This window comes from Martes martes (genome assembly GCF_963455335.1).
Source record: "Martes martes genome assembly, chromosome: 9".
NCBI lineage: Eukaryota > Metazoa > Chordata > Mammalia > Carnivora > Mustelidae > Martes > Martes martes.
The window spans coordinates 64,302,371-64,325,211 of NC_137896.1; the positions used below are offsets into that span (position 1 = coordinate 64,302,371).

Sequence of the window (22,841 nt, forward strand, 5' to 3'; positions counted from 1 at the left end):
TATGAGGTCTGCTCAGAAAAAGAAGACATGAGTATAGTACAAGCCTCAAGTGCACCAATAGGGTGGGGTCAGATGGGGCTGGGATACAGTGCAGGACCCCTGGATCAAGTAGGTCTCTTTCACATGCAAAGGTCAAACAGAGTCTGACCCAACCCCCTTCAGTACCCGGGGGCATATTGAGTCATATTATAAGTGAGATTTCTGGGGCTAGGGCTGGATTCCTATGTGCTGTCATTCAGGGGTTTAAACAGTGGCCCAAGGACCTGGTTTCTTGCCATTTCTTCCCTCTGTTCTTTGGTTGGTTCTGTTATCAGATAAGTTCTCACTGCCCTTGGAGTTGTAAGATGGGCGCAGCAGCTCTAGCCTTCACATCATCTATTTAAGGCCTGTGTCAATACAGTCCCTTTACTTTTAAGTGCTTTCTTGATGGCTCAGTTGGGTTCCAGACACATCATGGAATTAATCTCTGAGTCAGGGAACATGGTGCCCTGATTGGCTTAGAACTGGGGCAGGTGCCCATGCCTGGAGTTGAGAGTAGGACTGGCCCCAGCGAAACCACACAGACTAAAAGATATGGAGGGGCTGGCTCTAGAGGGAGAGTGGGGTCCAGCTCTCCGGGGATGAATGGAAGCTAGGCCACAAAAACGGCAGATATCCACTAAAACCTGGAGTACCAGGCCAGAGAATCTGGATATCATTTGCAGGAGAGAACCAGTAAAAATTTCTGAACAAAACAGTGATCAGAACTATGCATTAAGATTAATTCAGCTACAGTTTAATAATTGCCATGTGCTTGGCCCATGGTAAGGTCTCAATAAATCCTCATTGAATGAGGGAGATAAATGGATGGATTGGGGATAGGGAGAGAGAGAAATGCCGTTGTAGGAGGCTATTGTAATGGTTTCAAAGGGGAGCTAGCAAAGAAAGTAACGAAGACTGATCAAGAAAATCAAGAGGTTCTGTTGTCATGAAAGCCACAGAAGGAAACTGTCAGGAGGACAGGGTTGGTGAGTCATGCCAAACACCGTCAAAAGGCCAGGGAAAGGAGGATAGGGACTGAGAAAATATCAGAAGGCAGAATTGAAAGAGGAGGTCCAGTAGGACGGTCAGAAGCCAACTTCAAGGAGTTCAGAAGTAAGTAGGAAGCTACGTATAACATCATCCGCCTTCTCTTCCCCCACTCCCCTTCTGGCTCCAAACTCAGCAAAAAACAAAAACAAAAACAAAAAAACCCAACAACAACAAAAAAAAACCTCCTTCACCTCCACACATTCTTCACAAAGCACCTGATGCCATCCCCATGACCTTTATCCAGCCATGATGTCCTTTTCTCTCATGTGTCTTTAGGCTCTCCTCCCTCTTCAGGGCTATCTCTCATATAAATATTGACATTACTCTCTTGTCCTAAGATGACATTTCTTAGGCCCTGTTCTGCCTTAAGTTCATGTTTCAAAAGAACCATTAGAGAAATTTTGAAGTTGGGGAGGACAGAAGTTTGAGCTTAGGTTGACTATCCTTTGTGGAAGACAAGATTATCTGTAAGAATGAGTGGTTAGGGAGTGGGATATAGGGACAGAGAGAGGGTTGGAACAGTTCATTTAAGGTTCAGTTGGGGGTCACCAAAAAATGAATCAAAGAATTGCCAGGGGCCAGTGGGAGGCCAGCTGAGATCGAATAGCTTAAGTTTATGGAGAGCCTGATCAGCATACTGCCTCTCTTCGACTGAAATCAGTGGCCCGGAGTAGAGTGGTGGATTGGGTTTGAGGCGAGGTGGTTATGGAGCACTGTTCAGCCTGGTCTCAGGTCAAGTTGACATGGGGGTTGGGGGCTAGAAGAGCATCTCAGACCCAGATTGCCCAGGGTATATAAAGAAAGGCAAGTAATGGTCTGAGAGAAAAGGCAGGGTCAAAGATGTGGTCAGGATTCATGGCAGGGGTTGTCTCAGGGAAGAAGTAGAAGGTTCAACAGTTAGGTTGGGAATATTAGAGAGGCCATATGGTGTATGACATGGTGTATAGACTATGTGATTTAAATCCCGCATCCTAACCTGTGTCTCCACTACCTTGTTTATAAAGTGAGGCTCAAAAAATCTTCAAAAGGTCATTGTAATTAATACATATGAGGTACTTAGGATAGTGCCTGTGTGTAATAAGTGCTCAGTGAATGTTGGCGATGGGGATGTTCGTTTAAAAGAGATGGAAAAGGTGGCACCTGGGCAGCTCAGTCCATTAAGCATCTGACTCTTGATCTCAGCTCAGGTCTTGATCTCAGGGTCATGAGTTCAAGTCCCTCATCGGGCTCCATGCTGCGCATGGAGCCTCCTTTAAAAAACAAAGCAGGATGGTGAGTGCTGTGAAATGTGTAAGCCTGATGATTCACAGACCTGTACCCCTGGGACAAATAATACATTTTATGTTAATAAAATTAATTAAAAAGAAAAAAACGCAGGGGCACATGGGTGGGTGAGTCAGTTGAATGTCTGACTCTAGGTTTCAGCTCAGGTCATGGTCTCATGGGTCATGAGATCAACCTTGAGTTGACTTGAAGCTTCTCTCTCTCTCTGCCCCCTCTCATTCTCTCTCTCTCTGTCTCTCTCTCTCTCAAATAATAAATCTTGAAAAAAAAATACAAAACAAACAAACAAAAAGTGATGAGAAGACTTAGAACTTGAGATGTTGAGGGGCCTCTGGGTAGCTCAAGTCATGATCCCAGAGTCCTGGAATTGAGCACTGCTTTGGGCTCCCTGCTCAGTGGGGAGTCCGGTTCTCCCTCTTCCTCTGCTCCTCCCCCACTGCTCATGCGCTCTCGCTCTCTCTCTCTCATAAATAAAAAAATAATCCTTAAAAAAAAAAAAAAAACTTGAGATCTTGAAGTTGAAACAATTCTCAGTAATGCCAGGTTTTCGGATGCCATCATGCTTGTTGTGAGTGGAGTGAAATTGGAGATGGAAAGTAGTGGAATTGAGGAAGCTGAAGAATGGTGAACCCAGATTCTGGGAGGGGCATGTTTACGGACGTGGAGGTCACCAGTGCGCTGGCAAGACCCTGCGTCACTGAGAAAGGCCAGGTCTCTAGCTGACATTAACAAAAATGGAGAGGTAGCAACTATGGGCTTCAAGGCAAGAGAGATTGTTGATAGAGGAGGAGAGAGCAGTGTCTAGAAGTGGCGGAAGGAGGTGCTGATCTGTCTGAGTCAGAGACCAAGGGAAAAGGAATAGCCTGCTGGAAAGTGAGGAGTATTCTGCCAGGAGGATCAAGAAAGGAGCCAAGAATGAAAAAAGTGGAGAATTGGCTCACAGTAGAACAGATTTTGATTGAGAAGAGATGTTTTTCATAAAGCTTTTAAGAAAACCCATTCTCCAAGCCTGAGGGCAAATCTGAAGAGGGCTTGAGCTAAGGGAGGACGTGGGAAGGAGGTTTGGGAGTAGATTCCGGGAAAAGCCGGTAGATGGGGGCTCTGGTCCCTCACCTTGACTGTAGGATGTGCAGCCTCAGACACAATGGCTTAGGGCTGTGCGCTGGTGCTAGGTGCATCCCAATTGGCCACCCGCCTATCTGCCCCCCCGCCGACTTCTCCAGCTCCGTGGGCACGCGGTGCCCCGTGTGGGTGCTGCTAGGTGCTCTGAGGGCAGAGGACTGGGAAAATTGGGATTCGGAGCTCCTGCTTTTGGAGAGCAGACAAATGGCTTTCAAGGGAGGGGAACAGGACACCAGCAAGCTCCGTGGCTGCCTTCTCTTCCAAAAGCACCGCTCAGTACTGTAATTGTATTCGGGCATTTTTTTTGCATGACGTCAGGGAATGGCCTTCCTTAAAAGCGCTCATGAAAAAGCACAACTATAAAACAGACTCGGGCAATGAAATGGAAACCAGACAAGTGGGTCTGTGTAATTTGGGTAAAGAGATTTCTCCTTACGGCTTTGTGATCTGATCCCTGCTCTCTGCATAAAATTCCATTTCATGGCGTCCACTTACATAGGCGTCTTACCTTGCAGGTGCTTTCAGACATATGTCTTGCTTTATTACCAAATGAGCAGGGAAGCAAGGGCTTCCTCCTCAGTGGCTGTTCAGACCACCCTCCTAGGTCCTAAATCTCTCATTTTTGTATGAGCCCAGCCACAGTGGGAGGGAGGGCAAGTCCTACGTACACCTCCTTTAACCCCCATGTGTGCCTTTATCCATGCACCCCTCACACCCCTGCTCAGGGTCAGTCTTGGAGAAGTGTGTGCCAGGGAACACTGCTCACCAAGGAGGCCCATTCTTACCTACTCTCTTTGCTCCAAGCCACAGGGGCACAGAATCAAAGTATCTGCCATCTTGTGTTCTCAGCACGCTCTCTGGCTCCATCCCCAAGGAAATCCTTTCTTGTTTGGATTTCTGTTTTGTACTGAGGTGAAATTCACTTAACATAAAATTAACCATCTTAGGGATGAAGTCAGTGGCGTTTGGTACATTCATAATATTGTGCAACCGTCCCCCTCCATCATAGTTCCAGAGCATTTTCCTCATGCTCCCTCACCCCCCAAGAACACCCGTGTCCATTAAGGAGCCACTGGCTGCCCTCCCTCTCCCTCCCAGCCCCTGGCAACCACCAGTCTGCTCTTTGTCTCTGACTCTTCCCATTCTGGGTATTTTGTGTCAACGGGAGCATAGGATACTGGTGTGCCTGGCCTTTTTCACTAGGCGTAGAGTCCACAAGGCTCCTCCGTGGGATATGTGGTAACGTGTGTCAGTGCTTCACTTATGGCTCAGTAATACTCTGTTATACGGATGTGCCGTATTGGGTTCATCCCTCATCTGTGGATGGACATTGGGTTGTTTCCACCTTTTGGCTGTGGTGTACAGTGCTGCTGTGAACACAGATGTACAGGTCTTTCTTTGAGTACCTGGTTTCACTTCTTCTGGATCTATACCTAGGAGTGGAATTGCTGGATTATGTGGTAATTCTGCATTGAGCTTTTTGAGGAACTGGAGGGCCTTTCTTCTTTTTCTTTTTTTTTTTAAGTAAGCTTTCTGCCCAATGTGGGCCTTGAACTTGTGACTCCCGAGATCAAGAGTCACATGCCGTACTAACTAAGCCATCCGGGTGCCCCTAGAGGTCCCTTCTCGATGGGCAGCCTCCTAGGTCCACTCTGTCAAGGAATAGTAGGTATATACCACCCCAGCCCCAGCCCTCAAGACATATTGACCTCATTCTGCTAGATCTGGAAAGAAACTGAAGGAATAAGACTGAGGAGCCCGGAGTCTCTCTCGAGGTGAATAAGGTCACCAAAGAGATGCTGGTAATCAGAAGAAAGAAAGTCTGGGGAAGGGATTAGGTGCTAAGGGGTTTGGGGGCCACTAGAAGATTGGACTAAAGCAGGGGAAGAATTTAGTGAGAAGGGAACTCAGATGCCCAGAATAAAGGAAGGCGTGAACCTAAAACCCCCCATGGCTGGTACAGTCACTCCCCTGGTGATAGAGGAGTCACGGAGGGGAGCTATAGACTGGTTTATCCTTGTAGTGATGGGGCAGGGGAGCCGGGCAGAAAGAGCCCTTCAGGCTGAGCAGTTAGGGCACTCAGCCTCGAGGAGCCACAGAAGGGCTTTTATGAAAGGAGACTTTAGAAGGATCACCCTGATTACAGGGCGGAGGGTGGCTTGGAGGGGAGGAAGACAAAACTGGAACCAGGGAGGGTGGTTAGAAGGTTACCATTGCTCTTGAAGGGAAGACTGGTGAGGGTGGTCCCTAGGAGTGGCAGTGCAGAGGGAGAGGCGGAGTGCCATCATCCAGACAGCTGAGGACCAGATGCTCCTGAGAAGACAGGGTAGCCAGTAGCCGGGGGCAGGGCTGCGGAGATGCCCAGGGGCTCCAGAGCACTGCTCCTGCCGCAGAGTCCAGTCAGGGGAGAGGCGGGAGGGGTGTGTCTAGGAACAGGGAGGTTGGGGAAGCAGACCAGGCTACCCCTTCTTGACAGATGACTGAAGTCCGAAATGCTAGCTAAATAATACAGTTTTTGTCTGGATTATACCAACACTGATTAATTTTCATCAAGAAATTATTTGTAACTCCGTCAAGCCAATTGAATTCCTTGTCTCCTCATGTGACAGAATTATCTTTCTTCATTTTTCTGACTCCCAATTTCTAGTCTTCAGGTATACTTCAGGACCATCCATACCACTATCTTCCATAGTCCACTAGTGTGTTGGCAGAGCCCGGCAAACCCCCATTTTGTGCTCTGCACCGTGTGTCCCATGCATTACCTGAATGACTGTTCCGGGGAGTTCTGACTCCTGGCTGGCACAGCATGCTCACGACAGCTTTGCTGAAATGAATCAGTCATTTGGTTTCTTCCTCTTTACCCACAAAAGCGCCAGATAAGCTGAGAGGGTTGAGAACAGGAGCAGGGGCCAGAGGCCAGGGGCCGGGGGTGGGGGTGGGGGTGGAGTCAGGCAGGTGGATAGTGGCGCCGAGAGTCAGAGAAGCTTAGGAACAACTCAGAAGGAGCTAGTCAGTTTTCAGAGTTCAGGCGGAGGAGAAATTTCCTGTAAGAGAAAGAAGTGGAATAAACTAAAGAAAACTGGAATGACTTCAAGGAAAGGGAAAAGAGAAATGGTAAGATCCAAGCTGGTCACTAAGGAACGTAAAATGTGTCTGTAGAGCCCTTGAACTCTGCCCAGGCAGAGGAAGAAGAGGCTGTTGGCAGAAGGAGACTTCAGGTTGCCCAGCTGCCCACCCCCCACCCCCAGGAGGGCTTCTCAGTCTGTAGGCACCCCCATTGTACCCCACTACACTGGCTCCATTGGCAGGTTCGGGGAGATATGGCGAAAGGGCTCCGATTGCCCCTTCCAGGAGGAGTGCTTTGGGGTGGATGACCTAGCAGAAAGGAATAAGTACAAGGTGCTTACCATCGGCGAAGAGGAGGAGATAACTGAACACTCGGGGAGGCTCGGCAGAGCGAGATCACCAGGGAGCAGCCAGAGCGCAGGGGAGGAGCTGCTGGAGAGCGTAGGGCTCATCTGCGGGGAGGGGCTGACTTTGCACCTTGCAGGAGAGCATTGGGGCAGGCCAGATGCTGTTGTCCAGAGCATCTCCGGTCTGGACCCAACTCACTCCTTCCCCTGTGACCTCATCACACACCAGGCCTTTGTTAGCCTGCCGTGGAGCGGCCGTGAACAAAGCTCACGTGCACCTTACCCTTCCCCGCTGGGCTTCGGAGGTAGCCACAAGGAACAAGACAGTGAGTTGCACACAAAACCGGAACAACTGAGTTCCCTGAAAGGTTTAAGCGGGTGGGGGGTGCTCTTCCTCTCCCCAGGCTCAATGGCCCAGGAGAACCCGGGTTTTTTCACAGCTATTGTTGCCTGAGAGTGACGTCGATTTTGATCCATTCCTCATTCTTTGGTGTGGTTGGAAGCGAACAGTTGCAAGCATTCTTATAAGCCTGGAGCTGAGTATACTATTTACCAGCTGTAATCTATTCAATCGCCCCCTTTTTGGTGAAGTGTGGCCCTCCCACGTGAGAAGTGCACACTTTTAACTCCTATGAAATGCTTATTTGTTTTTATTCATGTTAGCTGTATCCATTTTTAAAATTAGGGGAAAATCTACATCTATTTACCCAGTGATTTGAGGTGGGCCCACATTTTTTAAATTATAGCTTTTTTAACCTTAAAAATAAAGTTTTTTTAAAAATATATCTTTTCTTTAAAATGAAAACAAAAGCTCCACCGGATGTTTTCTGGTTTCGTGATGGGTCACCAGGAAAATGTTAACATTGGGCATCTGACTACGTCTGCGGGGGGGGTCTCCATCTTGGGGAGCTAGGTCCACAGGAACTTTGGGGAATCCAGGCCATTTGTTCCTTATGAAAAGGGCTAGAAAATTAAGAAAAAACAAATTACTAATATTTGAAAGGTTTTCCCCAAACTATTTTTAGAACTTCAAGTGGTGTTTTTATCCTTTCCCTTCAGACTTGGAAAAATGTTTGCACCTCCAGACAGAAAGGGCTCTGTGGTCAGCTGTCCACCTCAAGTGGCTGTTTGTCACCTGTTGCCACCTCTCTGCCCACAGAGCTGAGGAGGAGGCAAGGAGCTAGGGACTGCCTTGCAGAAAAATGTTGAGAGGAGACGCGCTTCTTCTCTTCTGCCCCAAATAGAGACATAGGCCCCTGTCGCCGGGTGAGCCAAAGAGCCCATCCATCTACCCGCCGAAATGTTGCTTGGCGAGGACTTCACCACAGGGACTTCATACAGTTGTGTAAGGTTGCGGACTGTTTCAGGGGTAAGACAGGGCTCCTCAATGTCAGCCCTGTTGACATTTGGGGGAGGTATCGTGTGCCTCGTAGGGCAGTTCGCAGCACCCTGGCCTCCACCCACTCCATGCCAGCAGCCCAGCCTCCCCTGACTCGTGACATCCAGAAATGTGTCCAGACTTTGACAGGTGTCTCCTGCAGGGCAATATTATCTCTGGTTGAGGTTGGGAACCACCAGGTGGAGGGAAGCCAACGTGATGTTGGGGCCCCAGAGACTAGCTGAGAGCGGAGAGAATGGGGTTTCCTGCACCCAGGGAGAACTGAATGGAGCAGCGCAGCCATGGCCAGAACCTTGGCGACTCACAGGGGAGGTTGCAGCAAAGAAGTATCCAGCTTCTCTCTCTATCCTCCAGATTCTCAGCATTCCCTCCCCGTTAGATAAAGCCCGCTGGAAGCCAGGTGGCAGGGAACCTGGGTGGCGCAGGCCATCAAGGTCAGCCCCCGGGGCACTGAGTGGGGTGCAGAAGGACAAAGAACGGATGAAGGCACAGACAAAGACAAACAATCAGTCTGCTCATCCATCTATGTGATCATCCAGCCTATGGGCAGCTCGGCGCAATGGTCAAGAAGGCAGGCTTCTGTGTGGCCCCTACCACTTCCCCTGTGTGATCTTGAACGAGTGACTTCTCTAACCCTCAGTAACCTCAGGGCAGAAGGGCAGCAATAATTCTGTCTACATGTGACCTGAGCCTTGCAATCTTGGAGGTTTCCTACTGGGGAAACACATCCTAAGTAGACTGCTTAGTACATGGCTTTAACCAAGTGGATGGTATCAGCTGCATGACCAGTGCTGTTTTATGGACGATCCTGGGAAAAGCAAAGACATAGGGCTCAGACACAGAATGCCGTCTCTCACCATCTGTCAACACAACTGAGTGCTGTGCAGGTATGAGCAGAGAAAGGTCATAGAGGGCTGGAAAAATCTAGACCACAGGACTGAGTTGGGCCCTGAGGGATGAGTAGGCCTGGCTAAGTCATGAAGATAGGATCTGTCAGGTGGTAGGGATGGTGAGCAACCTGGAGCCATAAGAGTCGGAGGGAAGTTGGCACCTGGGTGGCTCTGTTGGTTAAGCATCTGCCTTCAGCTCAGGTCATGGTCTCAAGGTCCTGGGATTGAGCCCCGAATCGGGCTCCCTGCTCAGTGGGGAGGCTGCTGCTTCTCCCTCTCCCTCAGCCTGCCATCCTGCCTACTTGTGCTCTCTATCTCTCTGTCAGATAAATAAATAAAAATCTAAAAAAAAAAAAAAAAAAAAAGAATTGGAGGGAAGGAGAAGGCCCAGAGAGAGCTCCAGTGGGAGACTGGTGATCGGACAGCTTTGGTAGAAGGTCTTGGTGCTCTCATCTGTGAAGATGAGGGGCTGGCCTGGGACCCATTGCCTTCCTCAGTACTCGGGTGTAGGAGTCATAAACTCAAACGGCTATAGAAGTGAGGTGGGAGGCAGTAGGATACATCGATGCCTCCTACAGGGCATGGCCACTGCTCGGCTCCAGGCGTCTATTAACCCTCCAAAGTGCTTCCCTGGGACACCAGGTACTAATTCTCTGAAAAGAGATGCTAGAAATTCTCTGAAAAGAGATGCTAGAAATGTGGATTCTTATGAGAAATCTCCTGACTTTTTTTTTTTTTAAGATTTTATTTATTTGACAGAGAGAGAAGGAACACAAGTAGGGGGAGTAGGAGAAGGAGAAGCAGGCTCCCCGCTGAGCAGGGAGCCCAATGTGGGTCTCGATCCCAGGACCCTGGGATCATGACCTGAGCTGAAGGCAGACGCTTAACAACCAAGCCACCAGGTGCCCCGAGAAATCTCTTGACTTTTAAAAAACCATGTAAGCCATACCAGACTTGTGTGCAGACCCAACAATCCATTTGGACCCCTGTCCAGATGTTTCTGAAGGGCCCTTTGGGGCCTTAGAACCCTTGAGCTGTGTGTTTGGTTGGGTTCTGCCTCCTGCGTACTGTCTTTTAAGCAATAGCTCCCAGGGCTTTAAAAAAAAGAAGAAGAAAAAGAAGGAAAAGGAGGGGTCCACCTGGGCCAGGTGAAGTCAGAGATCCCCTCCAGACCTAACAGCGCTGTCAGGTTAGGGACAGGAGGAAAGGACGGCCCAGAGGCACCGGCTTGGAGCTCTGAGTGGGTGGGCCCAAGGCTCAGTGCTGTCAGCGCCCTGGCATCTCAGCCAGTGTCCTCGGAGGCTGAGGCTGGAGCTGCCCTTTAAGAGCACTGACCAGCACATTTGGTTCTTGGATGAAATTTTTAAAAATATTCAGCCAAAGAACAGAGACTAATATCATGACTACCCATGTTCCCCCGCCCAGCCTTCCTGCTGTGTTCTTCAAAACTGGAGATGCCACCCCTTTTCTTTCCTTAGGGCAGTGACCTTTGGGAGAACGCTGAAGTCCTGTCACTGATTGCCATGCCAGGAAATCCCACCTCTGAGTCCTGGCTGTGCTGGCCCTGAGGAGCGGGAGAGCCATGGGCTCCGGGGTAGAGGGCCAGGAGAGGCAGGGGGCAGAGGGACCCTGGCAGCCTCAGGAAGAGGCAAGCGGCAGTCCGCAGCCAAACCAAGTGGCCGTCTACACTTGTTTCTCATGACCAAATAAAATACAGGCTCTTGCTCTGCTGAGGGGAAGTGAAGGAGTCTGTGGAGAAGACCAAAAATAATGAAGGTGTCCGGAAGCAGCCTAGTGAAACCTTAAAATATTTTCTCTCAGCAAAAAAGAAGACCCAGTAATACTACCTTACTCAAACACTGCCTTTGCCTCCCTGGGCCTGCTCCGGCCTGTCTGGCCCTCCAGCTTCACCTCCAGTTCCCCTGGCGGGAGCCCCTCCTCAGGGGAAGCCCCGAGCTCCCTGCTCCTCCCTTTCGTCCCAGCTCTGCGTGGCCCCTTATCCTCGGCCTGCCCGTTTTCCCTCCATAAAGCTCCCTCCTCCCATTCCCCACATTTTTTTTCCTTTTCTGTCCGTTCATTACTGCTACTCATGATATTATCAGTCCCTGTCATACACCATCTTGGATTATTTCCTGACCCTTTATGTGTCAGCTCACCACTGACCACACTCTCCTCTCTCAGAGAGAAGGGACTGGAGTTTTCCTCGTGTTTCTCAAAGCACCGCTCTCCCCTCCACACACACACAGCAGGTGACAATAAGTACCATGGGCAGATAGAAGCTTGAATTGGTGGGTGAGCGTGTGGACAGGGAGATGGTGGGATGGCGAGTTTGAGGGAGTTCCACAGATGCCTAGAACAGGATGCTCCTGAGCTAGGGGCAGGGAATACTCAACCCATCTCCATTTCCTCAGCATTTACTGTGCTGACTTGGCCCCTCTTGGAAAGGAGACTTGACCAATGGCCTTGGTCTAGAAGGCCTCTCCCCTATGAGAACTCTAGAGTCAGACAGTGCACTTTGAATCCACAGTCTCAAGCTCAAGGTTGGCACCCAGAACAAGTCGACATTGGCATTTTCATTTTCATCAGTGTGGTTGAAGACCACCTCAAAGCCTGGGACTTGAGGTATGTCCAGCCCTGTGTGAAGCTTGCCTCTAACCGCTAACCCCAAGGGGGGTCTCGTCACAGGAGTGGGAAAGAACATGGGTGGCAGGGCTGTGGGACTCCCCATGCTCGCCTCAGGAGTCTCAGCCTGTATCTTCTGTCAGCCAGGTGTCTGCCTTGGCAGAAGAGCCCCATGCTGGGGGGCGGGGGACAGTAGCAAGAGGATGTCCACACTGTATCGGCCCCGAAGCCCTACCACCCAGGTTATCCATTCACAAGGGGAGAAGGCAAGGATTAACTAGTTCTAAATGCAGATTCGTTGGGTTTCCAGCTCATTTCCTAATGACCTAATGCTAATCCCCCTTGTGTAGGCCTAGCACAGACAAGAGTATGTACCAGCACACCTCACCCACCTGAAGCCCTCTCACAGGGGTCTAGGGCATATTTCACTCTAGTCTTAGCTGGTAGCGATTGGCAGGTGATGATTTATTCGAGCACACTGACTTCCTCCCTCCCCTGATTCCCGCAGCTCTTGGGATCCACACCACTCCATCGAGCACCACATGTCTCATTGCTCCCTGATATTTAGCTTACCCTCCCTCCCAGAGCACCGCCTTCTTGAGGACAGGAGATGTCAGCTCCTTGACTTGCGTTCCCACAGTACTCAGCATGGTGCTGGCCACAGAGAAGACCTTAGGCACCTACTTCCTGAGTTGGGAAGGGCCAGGCAGAGGCCCGGCTCCACCAGGAAGCCTTCTCTGGTGCCCTCCCCACCCGCTGAGCGACCTTACACCTCTACAGAGTCCTCCAGCCCCTGAGGCCTGGGCCCCACAAGCAAGCTGCGCGCTCTAACAGTGTCGGTCTAGGCTCGAGTGTTCTGCAAGACCTTTCGAGGCACGCACTGTGCCAGGCAGTCAGAACCGACTTGTACATGTAGCAGATTCTTCAGTGTCACAGTTTTGCTGACATAGGCCCTATACACACTGCACGAGTCACCTCCCTGAAAGGGGACAAGGCTCCAGGTGTAGCATATTTGTAGACTTGTGCGACCATCGCCTCAGTTGATTTCAGGCCATTTTCGTCATGGTGAGAAGAAACCCATGCCTTTAGCACTCCCCATCCATTCTCCCTGTATTCGTTTCTTGGGGCTGTTGTCGCCTAACAAATTACCATAAATGTGGTGACCTAAAACAACAGCAGTTTATGGCCTCATGAGGCCAGAAGTCCAAAAGTAAGGTGTCGGCAGGGCCACGTTTCCTCTGGAGGCTCTAGAGGAGAATCTGGCTCTCGGGGGTTCCTTGCCTCTTCCAGCTTCCAGAGGCTCCATCCCTCCAGTCTTCTGGCTTCACGACACCGTCTCCTACAGGTTTCAGGTGTCTTTCTGCTCTCTCTCTTTAGGACATTTGTGATGACATCTAGGGACCACCCAGATCATCTAAGACAATGTCCTCATCTCAGGACCATTAACTAAATCACATCTGCAAAGACTCTTTTTCCAAATAAGGTAACATTCACAGGTTCCAGGGGCCAGGAGCCATTTTTCAGCCTGCCACATTCCCCCTGCCCCCTGGCCCAAGATAATTCACATACCACAAAATTCACCAAATTAAAGCCTATGGATATACACATGTTAGTATATCACAAGGCTGTGCAGCCATCACCACTGTGTAATTCCAGAACATTTTCATCAACCCAGAAAAGAAACGCTGTTTCTATTAGCAGTCATTCCTCCATCTCCCCATTCTCCAACCTCTGGCAGCCATTAATCCACTTTTTGTCTCTGTGATTCACCTGATCTGGATATTTCACGTAAGTGGAATTATACAATACATGGTCTTTTGTGTCTGGCTTCTTTTCACTCAGCATGTTTCCAAGGTTTGTCTGTGGTGTAGCATGTATCTGTACTTCATTCCATTTTACAGCTAAATAATATTCCACCGTACGGTTATACATTTTATTTATCCATCCCTTGGTTGATAGACGTTTTGACTGCTTCTGTGTATTGGCTAGTATGAAAATTCACAAATACAAATTTTTATGTGGACATACGGTTTTTATTTCTCTTCAGTGTATGTGCCTAGGAGTGAGCAAAACTTTGAGACTGTTTCCCAAACTGGCTGCACCATTTTACATCCCCACCAGCAGTGTCTGAGAGTCCCAACTTCTCCACATTTTCACCAAAACTTATTATCTGTCTTTTGTATTATAGATCTAATGGTTGTGAAGTGGTATCTTGCTGTGGTTTTGATTTGCATTCTCCTGATGGTTAATGGTGCTGAGTATCTTTTCCTGTGCTTATTGGTCATTTGTGGATCTTCTCTGGAGAAATGTCTATTCAGATCCTTTGTACATGTTTTCACTGGGTTATCTTTTTATTATTTCATTTTAAGAGTGCTTTATGTATTCTAAATATATGTCCCTTGTCAGATATGGGATTTGTAGATATATTCTCTATCTCCGTGAGTTGTCTTCTCTGTATTAATGATATCCTTTAAAGCATAAAAGTTTACGGTTCTGATGAAGTCTGACCTTTCTTTTCTTGCTTGGGCTTCTGATGTCTTACTTAAGAAACTACTGCGTAATCCAAGATCACAGAGCTTCACTTGTGTATTTTCTTCTACATGTTTTAAGATTTAATTATTTATTTGACAGAGAGAGATCACAAGTAGGCAGATAGGCAAGCAGAGAGAGAGAGAGAGAGGAGGAAGCAGGCTCCCTGCCAAGCAGAGAGCCCGATGTGGGACTCGATCCCAGGACCCTGAGATCATGACCTGAGCCAAAGGCAGAGGCTTAACTCACTGAGCCACCCAGGCGCCCCTCTTCTACGTGTTTTATAGTTTTAGCTCTTAATGATCCATCTTGAGTCCATTGTTGTACCTGCTGTGAAGTAGGTCCAACTTCATTGTTTTGCCTGTGGATGAATACCCAGGTGTCCTACCTCCACTGGTTGAAAAAACTGTTCTTTCCCTACCGTTAATTGTTTTGGCACTCTTGCCAAAAAAACAAAAAACAAAAAAACAATGGAATGTAAGTGTGAGGGTTTATTTCTGGACTCTCAGTTCTATTCCGTGGATTTGTATATTTGTCCTTATGCCAGCACCACACTGTCTTGATTACTGTCACTTTGTAGTTAGGTTTTAAAATCAGGAAGTGTGAGTCTTCCAGTTCTGTTGTGTTTTTCCAGATTGTTTAGCTGTTTTGGACATGCATCAGATTCTTCAGACACACTGGTGGTTTGGTCACTTGCTTTCTTGTTTCGTTGAAGCCCGTGAGAGCCTAGTTGGCTTGTGTGCTGAGCTAAAAAAAACTCCTCTCCCACTCTTCTGCCTCCCTTCACAGGGCATGTGGCCAGTAGCGATCTGGGTTGTTCTGGCCAAGCCATCCTAGTTCAAGGCAAAGTAATAAAAGAGGAAACTTGGTGGGGTGCATCTGGCCCCTCAAGCAGATTTAAATCCAACTAATTCCCCCCTCCCCCATCCAGCTTTCTTTCCCCTTCCTTTTTCATCTGGCAGAATCAGTATTTGGATGGCTCTCATTCTCTCTGGATCTACTCCTAGCCAAGTCACACCAACACTCCCCTGTGCCTCTGTCATGCCCGTCACTCGCCTGCCACTTCCTAGGCACAATTCATGACAAATTGGTACAGGATGGGAGACATCTGTCCTGGCAGGTGGGGCAAGTACAGCAGGCCTTCCTGGTGGCATCATGAATAAAAGTGATAAAGCCCAGTGTGACTTCTTCATCTCCGTGGGCTGTTTCTGCATGGCCTCCCCATGGGGTGGGGGCCGCGTCTGGGCTGAGGCAGACTTAGCTCACTGCCGCCACTGCTGACTGTGCAAACTTGGATCCATTCCCCGTGAGCATAGCTTCCTCATTGGTTAAATAAGGATACCTCCCTGCTCGTGTGGGAGCAATAAGGGTTAGATAGGCCAGTGTTCATTATTATCACCAGTAACCCTAGGTAACCATTTAGTGAATGCTTTCTTTATGGCAGTCCCTATGTTAGTGTTCAAATTAAATCAAGTTGGGGGCAAAGGAAAAGATTTCATGATCTCCGGAGCCACACACTGGAATGTTCTGAGCATCTGCTATGTGTTTAACCCTATGCTAATCTTCATGTATATTTTCAATTCTTTTAGGTGTGAAAGATGCTAATTAATTGTACAATCTCCCCATACAGATTCTAAACCATCTGAGAACTACACAGAGGAGTTAGGTAGAGATAAAAATAGAGATTATACTGTAGGTAAGGGCTGGACCAACACATGCCCCAGACTGAGAGCCAAAATGCACATTGCTCGCTGCTTCTCTCTCATCTCTCTCTTCTTTCTCTGTTGCCTGGGTTGAATCCTGGTTCCAGGCAGCAGGAGGCAGCAGGCTGGGGAGCAGAGGCACCAAGGGGCAGGGTCCTGGGAGATTGATTCAGGGATGGTGACATCAGTCTTGGGACTTCTTCCATGAGTCAAGGCTCTGCTGGGTGGGCTCCAGGTAGTACTGGGCCTGCTTCAGGGTCACTAGCCCAACTTATCTCACTGGGGAGACCCGTATATCTGGAATGTTGATGCTAATTCAAATCTGTGCTCCAGAGGCGCCATGAAACATATATAGTCCCAGTGCTTTAAGTGATTATTTATAGTCACTTAAAGCACTGGGACTATATACAAGTAACTTAATCTGAGCCCAGGGTTCTGCACCTGTGAAGTAGGGATGACAATACCCAACCCATGGGATGTCAAAGGAGTGGACAGAAAGCAGTTGGTTAGGGCCTGGGACATAATAGGCCCGGGGGTGGGGGCAGGGGCATCCTACTTTGACCAGTTCAGTACCCTGAGAGCTCAAGCTTTCAGTCCAGACTCTGAGCCTTCTCTCTGTGTGCTGAGCAAGTCTCTGTGGGGGCCAGTGGTCCAGGCCAGGTCTGTGTGCTGGAGCTGGAGATGGGGATTAGGGAACAATGAAGCTTCAATAGAAGTGGGTCATCAAAAGACAGGCCTTGGTGCATGGAGGGATCCAAAGAGGTTCATTTGGTGGTAGTATTGCAGTCCTATGTCTCAGACCTCCTCCAGGTTGGGGGTAGGAGGCCTCCAGTTGTTAGCGGAAGTGTCAACACCCAGAGCCTCTCTTCAAACCTATATTTAGGACTGTCTAAGGCAAATGATGAAGTAAGCAATGGTTTCCCCAAGGCACCCGCTTCCTCTTTCTGCACCCCATTCTACTCTTTCCGCACCCTTTCCTAGCCAGCGAGCAAGACGAGGATCTGAAAAATGAATTTGAAGACAAGAGGGCAGCAGATATGAGCCAAATCCAGCTTGCCACCTGCTGCCGTACAGCCTATGAACTACAAGTGGGTTTTTTTTTAAGATTTTATTTATTTATTTGACACAGAGAGTGAGATTACAAGTAGGCAGAGAGGTGGGTGGAGAGAGAGAAGGAAGCAGGCTCCCCGCTGAGCAGAAAACCCAATGTGGGGCTCGATCCCAGGACCCTGAGATCATGACCCGAGCCAAAGGCAGAGGCTTAACCCACTGAGCCACCCAAGCACCCCTACAAGTGGTTTTTAGGTCTATAAATGGTTAGGCGGAGAAAATCAAAAGAAGAATATTTTATGACAAGTGAAAAATACATGAAATTCAAATCTTATTGGAACTTAAATAAAGTTTCCATATTGTCTATGGCTGCTTTCAGCAGAGTTGAAGAGTTGTGAAAGAGAACTGAAGACCCCCCAGAGTCTAAAATATTTATTCTCTGACCTTTTAAGAAAAAGTTTGCTGGGGCACCTGGGTGGCTCAGTGGGTTAAAGTCTCTGCCTCCAGCTCAGGTCATGATCCCGGGGTCCTGGGATCAAGCCCCACATCGGGCTCTCTGCTCTGCAAGGAGCGTGCTTCCTCCTCTCTCTCTCTGCCAGCCTCTCTGCCTACTTGTGATCTCTGTCTGTCAAATAAACAAATAAAATATTTTTTAAAAAAAGAATAAAGAAAAAGTTTGCTGATGCCCTGCTCTAAAATGGTAAAATGGCAAGAGGTTAATGTGTCATGTGGCCAGCGGGATTTGCTTTCGGAGGGAGGGGCAGACCAGTGGCATTCAGGCATTGTGACAGGCCTGCAGAAGAGACACAGGGTGGAAAGCTTTCCTGAGATCCTTCCAGTTACAGTAGATGGGCTGACGGGAGCTAAATGTCTCATCTTACATGTGGAATTGCTTCTGACCACACAGGGATGGGGGGCATGAAAATGGTGAGGTTCGGGCCTCTAACTCCTTCCAGCAGAATGAAATGGACTAATGACCTCTGAGGAGCCTAGCCACCTCCCTGCAGGCTGGTGGCAGTGATTTGACCTGAGGCCCTTCACGTTCCTGGAGTCCTGCAGAGCCTCCCCCAGCTGGCCCTGAGCAGCACATTCACCGCTTGCCTCTCTCTCTCTCTCTCTTTCTCGTTTCCACAGAGTTTGCCTTCTGTCAGGTGGACGCTTCAATTGCACTGACTCTGGCCCTGGCTGTGCTGTGTGACCTGCTGCAGCAGTGGGACCAGTTGGCCCCTGGACTCCCAGTCCTGCTGGGATGGCTGTTGGGAGAGGGTGATGATTCTGCAGTCCATGTGGAAAGCACCCATCAGGTAACCCCAGGGTCTCAGGGCCATGGCGGTGGGATCAGAGCGGTGGCCCAGATCCACTAGATCGGCACGGCAGGCTTGCTGCTGCTTCCCGTGCCTGCTGAAAGTATGCTTCGGAGTGCTCATGTGCAGATCAATAACCAATTAGGAAAGTCTCCAAATGACCACAGCAGCCAGCTAGATGCTGCTGGGGGAGCTGGGGCAGCTCTCATGCTGACTTTTGAAGTTCCAGTGGTAAGTCTTGAGATCACCGGGGAGAGGACTTTGAAAGAGCCTCCTGAGTTTCTGAAGCCTGTGGGCAGGCCCCACTGCCTTCACTGTCCAACAGCCTAGCTAAAGCCAACAGCCTTGTCTGTTCCACACCCAGGACACCCCTTGATTGCCTGGCCCTAGTGGCCAAGGGAGCTGGCATCCTGAACTCCGCAGGAAGGTGGTGATCAGGAAGACAGTTCTCGGCAGTCTACCACCCCAGGGCCCTGCACAGACAGTGGACTGAAACACAACCCCAGTCTTCATGGAAAAAAGACTGTTTACTTAGCCTGGATCCTCAGCCTGAGGGACAGGCTTCAGGTTTCCCACACATCTAGAGGCTGAGGAGGCATTCCTAGGAAACAGAAGCAGGAGGTGACATCCTTGCATGCTCCCCTTGGCCTTGCTACGGCTCCATGAGACCTCCCCCCAAAAACCTAATACATTCATCTGGAGCCCCCATTTTTGCAACAGTTGTCCAAGGGACACCTCAAGATCTCCTGGTCTGGAGGCCAGGAAGGATTATAATTGCCATCCCACAGTATTATATATATTTTAAAAGCTGCTGCCAAAGGATCTGGCTTCCAATCAGCCTGAAAGCAGGTGCTAAATGAGATTCCTCCCCTTGGAACACTGACAGGTCTTGGCACATCCTCAACAATGGGGACATATTAAGAATAAATAAGGTTGTTCAGACAATCAGAAGGGTTCAAGAGACAAACAAGAGCTAGGGCAAAGTTGAAGGAGAAGTTTCATCACCCATTAGGCCACCCACTCCTTCAAGACCAAGAGAGGTGGCTTCTTTGCCTAATGCACAGAAGCAAACACAGAGTCAAGCAAAATGAGGAAACAGAAATATGTTCCAGAAAAAGACCTTAATGATAATGGAGATAAGGAATCTATCTGATAAAGAATTCAAAGTAGTATCCATAAAGAAGCTCACTGGGGCACCTGGGTGGCTCAGTCGGTTAAGTGTCTGCCTTCAGCTCAGGTCATGCTCTCAGGGTCCTGGGATCAAGCCCCACATCAGGCTCTCTGCTCAGCGTGGAGTCTGCTTTGCCCTCTCACTCTCCCTTTGTGCTCTCCCTCTTTCTCAAATAAATAAATAAAATCTTTAAAAAAAAAAAAAAAAAAGCTCACTGAACTTGGGAAAAGAAAGGATGGACACAGTGAGAACTGCAACAAAGAGAAAATATACATAAATACCAAATAGAAGGCACAGAGCCAAAAAATACAATAACTGACCTGAGAAACATTAGAAGGGCTCAACAGAAGACTGGATGAAACAGAAGAATGGCTCAGTGAGCTGGAAGACAAAGCAATGGAGCTCATCCAAACAGAGCAGCAAAAAGAAAAGCAAATTTTAAAAAGAAGTTAGGGGACCCTGGGTGGCTCAGTGGGTTAAAGCCTCTGCCTTCGGCTCAGGTCATGATCCCAGGGTCCTGGGATCGAGCCCCACATCAGGCTCTCTGCTCAGCAGGTAGCCTGCTTCCCTTCCTCTCTCTCTGCCTGCCTCTCTGCCTACTTGTGATCTCTGTCTGTCAAATAAATAAAATCTTTAAAAAATAAATAAATAAAGATAAAAAGAAGTTAGCTTAAGAGAGCTATTGGAACAGCATCAGGTGGAATGACATTCACACCATAGGGGTCCCAGGAGGAGAAGAGAGAAAGGGGCAGAAAACTAATTTGAAGAAACAATGGCTGAAAACTTCCCTAGCCTGGAAAAGGAAACAAATCCAGGCCCAAGGAAGCCCAAAGAATTCCAAAGAAGATGAACCTAAAGAGATCCACACCAAGACACATCATAGTTAAAATGTCAGAAGTTAAAGAGAGAATCTTAAAAGTGGCAAGAAAAAAACAAATTGGGGCGCCTGGGTGGCTCAGTGGGTTAAAGCCTCTGCCTTCAGCTCAGGTCATGATCTCAGGGTCCTGGGATTGAGCCCCGCATCGGGCTCTCTGCTCAGCGGGGAGCCTGCTTCCCTTCCTCTCTCTCTCTGCCTGCCTCTTTGCCTACTTGTGATCTCTGTCAAATAATTAAAATCTTAAAAAAAAAAGAAAAGAAAAGAAAAAAATTATTATGTGCAGGGGAAACCCTGTAAGGCTATGGGCAGGTTTCTCAGCAATAATTTTGCAGGCCAGAAGGGAGTGGCATGACTTACTCAAAACCTTCCAACCAAGAATACTGTACCTGGCAAGGTTATCATTCAGAAAGGAAGGAGAAATAAAAAGTTTCCCAGACAAGCAAAAACTAAAGGAGCTCATCACCACTAACCTGGGTTTAGAAATGTTAAAGGACTCATTTAAGTCGAAAAGAAATGGCACAAATGAAGATGGGATGAGAGGAACCCTGACTGCGGCCCCATCCAACACCCGTGACCAGTAGGAAGTAGCTATGATAGAAGGGTGGTCACCCTTTTTCCCTAACAGCAGTTAGGGTTACTTCTTCAAAGGGAGAATGATGAAGGATAGCTGGAAAGCAGGCAGACAGGGACAAGCCCCACCCCACCCCCAGCCCTAAGAGGAAACCACCCTTAAAAGGATTTTATACTACCCTGGAAGGAACCCTCCACCATTTGCATATGATAAGACAGGTGACAAAAATCTGATTAGATGACAAACAGGAGGGTTAATTGGATTAAAACAGCATACCATCAAGCCCATAAAAACCCCTAGACCTAGAAACTCCAGTGGCAACCCTCTCAGGTCCCCTTCTTCCTTGGGAGCTTTGTAACTATCACTTTGCTATTGGTCAATAAACCTTGCTTTGCTGCCCACCAAAAAAAAAAAAAAAAGAAGAAGAAAGAAAAGAAAGAAAAGAAATGTTACTAAATAATAACAAGAAAACATATGAAAGTAAAAATCCCACTGGAAAAGGTAAATGTATAATAAAGGTAGTAGATAAATCACTTACAAAGCTACTTTGAAGGTTAAAAGAAAAAATTTAGTAAAATGTACTAAAACTACAATAATTAAGGGAAGTGTGAAAAGATGTAAAATGTGACATCAAAAACAAAAAATAAAGGGAGTAATAATTTGGGTTCTGGGATATGTTCAAATTTAAGATGCTATCAACTTAAAATAGACTGTTAGAGATATAGGATAACATATGTGAACCTTACAGTAAACACAAAGCAAAAGCTTACTATAAACACAGAAAATGAGAAAGGGATCTAAAAACTAAAGAAAGTCATCAAACCACAAGAGAAGAAGAAAGGAACATGCAGGCCCTACAAAACAGCCAGCAAATAGTTAACAAAATGGCAATAAGCAGATACCTACCAATAATTACTTTAAATGTAAATGGACTAATTCTCCAATCAAAAGACATAGAGTGGAGGCGCCTGGGTGGCTCAGTGAGTTAAGCATCTGCCTTCAGCTCAGGTCATGATCCCAGGGTCCTGAGATCGAGCCCTGCATTGGGCTCTCTGCTCAGCAGAGAGCCTGCTTACCCCTCTCTCTCTGCCTACCTCTCTGCCTACTTGTGATCTCTGTCAAATAAATAAATAAAATCTTAAAAAAAAAAAAAGTGTTAAAAAAAAAAAGACATAGAGTGGCTAAATTAATTTTTTAAAAAAGGAAAGATACATCTGTATACTGCCTGCAAGAGACATCAGAAGTAAGGACACATGCAGCCCAAAAGTGAAGGAATGGAGAATTACATTCCATGCAAATGGAAACAAAAAGAAAGCTGGTATAGCTATATTCGTATCAGACAAAATAGACTTTAGAACAAAAACTGCAATAAAAGAGAAAGAGGGCCAGCATATTGATAAAAGGGTCAATCCAACAAGAATATATGACATTTATGAATATTATACACCCAACATAGGAGCAAATAATAACAGACTTAAAGGGAGAAATTATGAGTAATGTAATAATAGTAGGGGACTTTAATATCCCACTTACGTCAATGGATGGGTCATCCAACCAAAATTAATAAGGGAATGTTGACCTTACACAATACAATAGACCATATGGATTTTAATAGATATATACAGAACATCCCATCCAAAGCAGGAGAATACACATTCTTCTCAAGTGCACATGGAACATTCTCCAGGATAGAACACATGTTAGGCCACAAAACAAGTCTCAGTAAATACAAGAAGAAAGCTGGAGAAACTAAAAATACATGGAAATTAAGCAATATGTTACTGAACAACTATTGGGTCATAGAAGAAATCAAAGGAGAAATTTAAACACCCAGA

At 47.7% G+C, this 22,841-nt stretch overlaps 1 protein-coding gene across 1 annotated transcript in view; it reads left to right on the forward strand.

The window, feature by feature from the left end:
* THADA (THADA armadillo repeat containing) overlaps positions 1 to 22,841 on the forward strand; it is a gene marked incomplete at its 5' end in the record, with an annotated part of 322,555 nt that overhangs the window by 293,388 nt on the left and 6,326 nt on the right. The window contains one exon of the mRNA XM_080813492.1: positions 18,218 to 18,387. Coding sequence (XP_080669618.1) covers positions 18,218 to 18,387 — 170 coding nt within the window. The remainder of the gene's footprint in view (positions 1 to 18,217; positions 18,388 to 22,841) is intronic.